The sequence below is a fragment of the Oryctolagus cuniculus genome, chromosome 19 (genome assembly GCF_051225735.1).
Source record: "Oryctolagus cuniculus isolate XC-2025 breed Fujian yellow rabbit chromosome 19, ASM5122573v1, whole genome shotgun sequence".
Lineage (NCBI taxonomy): Eukaryota > Metazoa > Chordata > Mammalia > Lagomorpha > Leporidae > Oryctolagus > Oryctolagus cuniculus.
The window spans coordinates 6,433,076-6,439,075 of record NC_142885.1 but is presented as its reverse complement, the minus strand read 5'-3'; the positions used below and the strand labels follow the sequence as shown (position 1 = coordinate 6,439,075).

At 61.1% G+C, this 6,000-nt stretch overlaps 1 protein-coding gene across 3 annotated transcripts in view; it reads left to right on the top strand.

The window, feature by feature from the left end:
• Window positions 1–297: 297 nt before the first annotated feature.
• The window catches only part of FBXL18 (F-box and leucine rich repeat protein 18), a 28,568-nt gene continuing 22,865 nt past the window's right edge, over window positions 298–6,000 (top strand). For all 3 annotated transcript variants that reach the window (XR_007916497.3, XR_007916498.3, XM_051839045.3), the window contains exon 1: window positions 298–919. Coding sequence is in view for 1 of the 3 variants with exons in the window: in XM_051839045.3 (XP_051695005.3) it covers window positions 902–919 (18 nt within the window). In the remaining 2 variants the exon portion in view is untranslated. The remainder of the gene's footprint in view (window positions 920–6,000) is intronic.

Sequence of the window (6,000 nt, the reverse complement as noted above, 5' to 3'; positions counted from 1 at the left end):
AGGGAGAGACATCTCCCATGGACAAGTTCACGCCGCAGGTGCCCCCAGCAGCCAGGGCCGGGTCAGACGGAAGCCAGGAGCCGCGAGCTCCATCTGTGTCTCCCACGTGCGTGCAGGGGCTCAGGGCCAAGCTTCCCCAGGCGCGCGGGCAGGGAACTGGATCCCAAGGCCAGCTGCGGGGACTCAGAGGGGCACTCGGATGTGGGGTGCGGGGGCCCCGGCCCAGGCTTCGCGCTACTTTGCACCGAAACCAAACGCACTTCTTTCTGACTCCAGGAATGATTTAAACAAGAAAAAAAAAAATTTTTTTTTTTTTAAATTCATACACTACCCCGTTACAGGCAAATGCTAGCAGCAAGGGCGTCCAGCAAATACTCCCTCAGGGCTGAGCCACGCAGGGAGGTGGCAGATTCTGCCTCTGTGGTCAAGCACTGGGGGGGGGGGGGTATAAACGAAGCGCTAACAGCAGCTTGGCAGGTGCAGAGCCCCAGGAAGACGCGCGCGGGCCGGGGGCCCAGGGAGGCTGTGGCTGACGCTGCTAACAGCAGGCAGTGGGCAGGGGCAGCGGTCCGGGACCACAGGAGGAGGCCAGGATGGCTGCAGAGAGGCGCGCAAAGGGCAGGGGAGCTGGGGACCGAGCCCTGCGAGCAGGCGGAAGCCAATGGCGGCTTTCTCGGTTGCTCCGCGCCCGGGCAGCGCCACACCCAACATGGCCGCCGAGCGAGGGCCCGCCCGGGCGCGGACGGAAGTGCGTTCCGCGGGCGCCGGAAGTGGCCGAGGCCCCGCCCCCGGCCGCGGTCTCTGGTGAGCCGCGGACGCCCCGGCTTGGAGCATCCCTGGCGGGGCCGGCTTCGGTTCCCGGGGCCGCGGCTCCAGCGGACACGGCCGACCGGCCCGCAACATGGCGAGCTCCGGAGAGGTACGGGCCCGCGCCTGGCGGCTCTGCTCGCTGCCCGCCCCGAGCCCCGGCCACCCTGTGTCTCCTTTGCCTTCTGGGCCCCTGCCCGGCTGGTCCTGCCCGTCCCGAGCTCTGCTCGGCCGGGGCCTGACCTCGCCTCCCTGGCCTTTGCCCCGTCCCGCGCGCTGCCCCTGGCGGCACAGGCCGGCCCCCGGCCCTCTTCGGCCGCCCCCAGGCCCCGGCCCCGCGCTCCTGCGCCGTGGGTCCGGGACGCGGCCGCTCCGTGCCCACTGCCCACCCGCGTAGTGCATCTCCGGGTGCTGCGTTGGCCTCCGCCGCCCTCCTCCTCTCTGAATTGGCGCGAGTGGAGGAAAAGCCATTTCACCTGGAGGCTCGGGACTCGCGCTGGGGCCCCTTCCAGGCCGCTCCGCGAATCGGGGGTCTCCTGGAGACCCTGGTGGCTTCCTGCCCACCTGTGTGCGCCCCTGCTTCTGTCTGTCACTCGGGGACTCAGACCGTCCCGCGTGGGTCTCAGGGGCTTGCCCGAGTTCTAGGGAGCGGGAAGGAGTCGGAGAGTGGAGGGGAAGACGGCTGGGGGCTGCTGCCGGCGCCTCTTTATCTGGACTGAATTTGGCTCGGAAATGGCCCCTCGCTTGTCAGGAGCAGTACGCGGGCCAGCTGCAGAGGGATGACAGAATTGCCGGGGAGGGGCTCTGGGGCAGCCCGGCCGGGTCGGTGGATCGGGCTTGGTGGCGGTGGGGTGCGGCGGGGGGCGTGGGGGCCTGTCAGCTGGGTGTTGCCGCGTCCTGGTCCTGCGGGTTGCCCCGGGGGCTTCTCCTGGGTGGAGGAAAGATGGGAGCCTGGTGTGGCTCGGCGCCCCCGGCCTCTGGGACGCTCAAGCTTTGCACATTCATTGCGATATAGTTCCTTCATTGTGTGATTGACACTTGAGAAACTTCTGTCTGTGTATCCGAAGGACACGCACACACACACATACCTCCGTCTGTGGCTCAGTCTCCGAGTGTCTGTTAGCCAGGAGCCTCAAACAGTCTGGGGTCCCGGTGGGTGACGGAGACTGCCCGTGGTCTGGGGCCTCCCAGGGTGCGTATTGGCAGGGAGCTGGAGTCAAAGGCAGAGCCGGGACTCCAACCCAGAAACCCGGGCTCCCCAAGCAGGTTCTCCTTTCTGCTGTTTTGTTTTGTTTTTCATTTGACAGGTAGAGTTATAGACAGAGAGAGAGACAGGGAGAAAGGTCTTCCTTCCATTGGTTCACCCCCAAATGGCTGCTACGGCTGGTGCGCTGCGCCGATCCAAAGCCAGGAGCCAGGTGCCTCTTCCTGGTCTCCCATGGGGTGCAGGGCCCAAGCACCTGGGCCATCCTCCACTGCACTCCCGGGCCACAGCAGAGAGCTGGCCTGGAAGAGGGGCAACCGGAACTGGAACCCGGTGCCCATATGGGGTGCCGGCGCTGCAGGTGGAGGATTAACCAAGTGAGCCACTGCGCCGGCTCCCTCTGCCCTTTTTTTGAGGGAGAACAGAATCCCATCCCTGGTTCACTTTGCAAATGCCTGTGATGAATCCGGGAGCCAGGAACCCCATCCGGGTCTCCCCACTTGGGCTTGCAGCTGGGCAGTGAACCAGGGAATGTGGACATCTTTCCTAGTGTCTTTTTTTTTTTTCTTTCAAGATTTATTTATTTGAAAGGCAAAGTGATAGGGAGACACATGTCTTCCATCTGTGGGTTCATTCCCAAATGCCTGCAACAGGGGCCAGCATTGTGGCGCCACTTCTTACCCAGCTCCCTGCTACTGCACCCGAGAAAACAGTGGATGACGGGCCAACTTCCTGGGTCTCTGCTACCCATCTGGGAGACCCGGATGGAGCTCCTGGTTCCAGCCTGGCCCGACCCAGGCTGTTGTGGACATGTAGGGAGTGAACCAGCAGATGGAAGATCTATGTCTGTCTTTGTTGCTCTTGTTTTTTCCTCTGCCACCTTGTCTTTCAAACGAACAAACAAATAAAAAAGTCTTTTAAAAAATGTCTGCAGCGGCCGGCGCCGTGGCTCACTAGGCTAATCCTCCGCCTTGCAGCGCCGGCACACCGAGTTCTAGTCCTGGTCGGGGCGCCGGATTCTGTCCCGGTTGCCCCTCTTCCAGGCCAGCTCTCTGCTGTGGCCAGGGAGTGCAGTGGAGGATGGCCCAAGTGCTTGGGCCCTGCACCCCATGGGAGACCAGGAGAAGCACCTGGCTCCTGCCATCGGATCAGCGCGGTGCGCCGGCTGCAGCACGCTGGCCACAGCGGCCATTGGAGGGTGAACCAACGGCAAAGGAAGACCTTTCTCTCTGTCTCTCTCTCTCTTTCATTGTCCACTCTGCCTGTCAAAAACAAACAAAACAAAACAAACAACAAAAAATGTCTGCAGCAACCCAGCCAAAACCAGGAGCCAGGTACTGTCCAGGTCTCCCATGTCGGTGGTGACAGGGCCATCATCCGCTGCTTTCCTAGGTGTGTTAGCAGGAAGCTGGATTGGAAGTGGAGCAACCAGGACTTGAACCAGTGCCCACATGAGACACTGGTGTTGCAGATGGGGGTTTAGCCACTGTGCCACATCGTGGGCCCCACAGTTCAGGTTTTTTTCTTTAAGCTGTATGCATAAGGCTGTGCATTGCTATCTGATTTCAGATATCTGATTCCTGATATCTGATTTCAGAATTGCAGTATCTGGTTTTGAAAGTCCTTGCTGGTTTTATCTTTTTTCCCCTCTGTGACTTCTAATTTTTTTTTTTTAAAGATTTTATTTATTTGAGAGGTAGAGTTACAGACAGAGAGAGGTAGAGACAGAGAGAAAGCTCTTCCCTCCGTTGTTTACTCCCCAGATGGCTGCAGCGGCTGGAGCTGCGCTGATCAGGAGCCAGGAGCTTCTTCCAGGTCTCCCACGCGGGCACAGGGGTCCAAGCACTTGGGCCATCTTCCACTGCTGTCCCAGGCCATAGCAGAGAGCTGGATGGGAAGAGGAGCAGCGGGGTCTAGAACTGGTGCCCATATGGGATGCTGGCGCTGCGGGATTAACCCACTGTGCCACAGTGTCAGCACCCTGATTTTTTTTTTAAGATTATTTATTTGAAGGCAGAAAGGAGGGGGCGGGGAGGGAGAAAGAGAAAGAAATATCTTTCATCCACTGGTTCACTTCCCAGATGGCCGCAACAGCCAGGGCGAGGGGATTCCATCTGGTCCCCCACGGGGGTGGCGGGGGTCCAGTCCTCTGTGGCGCTGCCGGGCGCGTTAGCAGGGAGCTGTATGGGAAGCAGCGTGGTTAAGATTGAGCCCATGCGCCTGTGGGATGGCAGCATGGCAGGTGCCTGCCCCAGCGTCGCTGCGTCTTAAGAGGTGCCTGGGTGGTGTGGCGTCTGGGAGACCCCGTGCCACCAGGGAGTCACTGCTGCCGCCAACAGCAGACCCGAACAAAGGGACGCAGTGCAGCGGTGGCCTGGCGTGCAGCTGCCTCCCGCCTCCTGCGGAAGGGCGTGGGGAGGACAGAGAAGCCCCGGGCCCTGGCGTCGGCCCCGTCCCTTCCTGGGTGTCCGCGGTGGTGTTCTCTAGTGGAAGGTGCAGGATCCTTCTTTGATCCCTGGACACCTGTCTGGGTCTGCCGAGGGCTGGGCAGGAGGGGTGAGAGGGACGTTGCTGTCAGTTCCCGGGAGAGCGCGAGCCTGCGTGGCGTGTGCAGACGGCTCTCTGCCAGGCCTTCACGGTTGCCATGGCAGCAGCAGGGCTTTCAGACCCAGAGCTGCACATGGGAACAGGAAGCAGGGTGGGGACAGGGCCTGCTGTAGGCAGGAAGGCAGCGACTCCAGGTGCTCTTCTGGGAGTGGTCACTAGAGGGGCAGGGTCCCTGCTCCCCTCGGCCGGGGTCCTCGGGGTCCGCGGCATTCCTTTGTCCTGGCATTTCCTGTGTCACTGGCAGAGTGGCGGAGGTCACTCCTGCGCATCCAAAAGCCCGGGCCATTGGGAGCAGAGGCCCGTGGCCCCCTAGGACAGGGTGTCCTGTGTTTCGCCGGAGATCTCAGCAAGGGAGATGCTCCTTCGCCTGGTGTCTGGTCCCCGGCCCCCGGGGGCGCTCCGCTCCCTGCTGTCAAGTGGCGTCGTGTCTGCAGGTGACCCGCGGACATGTAAGACAGTGGAGTGGCTGTCAGCGTGTGCTGCGCCGTGTGACTTGGGGACTGATGGCAGGCGAGGCTTGCCCCTGCAGTGCAGACACAGGCCTGTCATGTGCTGGTGTGGGGGTGTCAGCACGGCTCGCCCAGAGCAGCCGGGGAGAGCGGGGCGGTCCCTGCGGCTGTGCCTTCAGGAGGCTTCGTGCAGCCTCCTCCTCTGGGGCGGTCCCTCCAGTTTCACCTCCCCCAAGGCGGGCCTCTGTCCCAGACGTTGCTCTGGGGACTTGACACACGTGACGGTGTCGTGTCACTGCCACAGCAGCTCTGGGTGGCGAGGGCGCCCGTCTTGTGCTCAGCAGGTCTCCAGGGTTTGCCAGATTCGTCTGCCTTGACATTTGGGACAGAGGGGAGGGGGCGGCAGCTACATAGTGGAGGGCCTTGGTGACTGGTCCTAATCCTTTAGTTTTTTTTAATTTTTAAATTTTTAAAATTTTTTAATTTTTGACAGGCAGAGTGGACAGTGAGAGAGAGAGACAGAGAGAAAGGTCTTCCTTTTGCCGTTGGTTCACCCTCCAATGGCCGCTGCGGCCGGTGCACCGTGCTGATCTGATGGCAGGAGCCAGGTGCTTTTCCTGGTCTCCCATGGGGTGCAGGGCCCAAGCACCTGGGCCATCCTCCACTGCACTCCCTGGCCACAGCAGAGAGCTGGCCTGGAAGAGGGGCAACCGGGACAGAATCCGGCGCCTCGACCGGGACTAGAACCCGGTGTGCCGGCGCTGCAAGGTGGAGGATTAGCCTAGTGAGCCACGGTGCCGGCCTATCCTTTAGTTTTTTAAAATGCATAAATGTATCATTTTAAAATGTTGATTCACTTTATTTATTTGACAGAGGATAGATTTCCGGTTAATTCCCCCCAATGCCTTCAGCAGTAGGCGGCTGAGCCGGGCT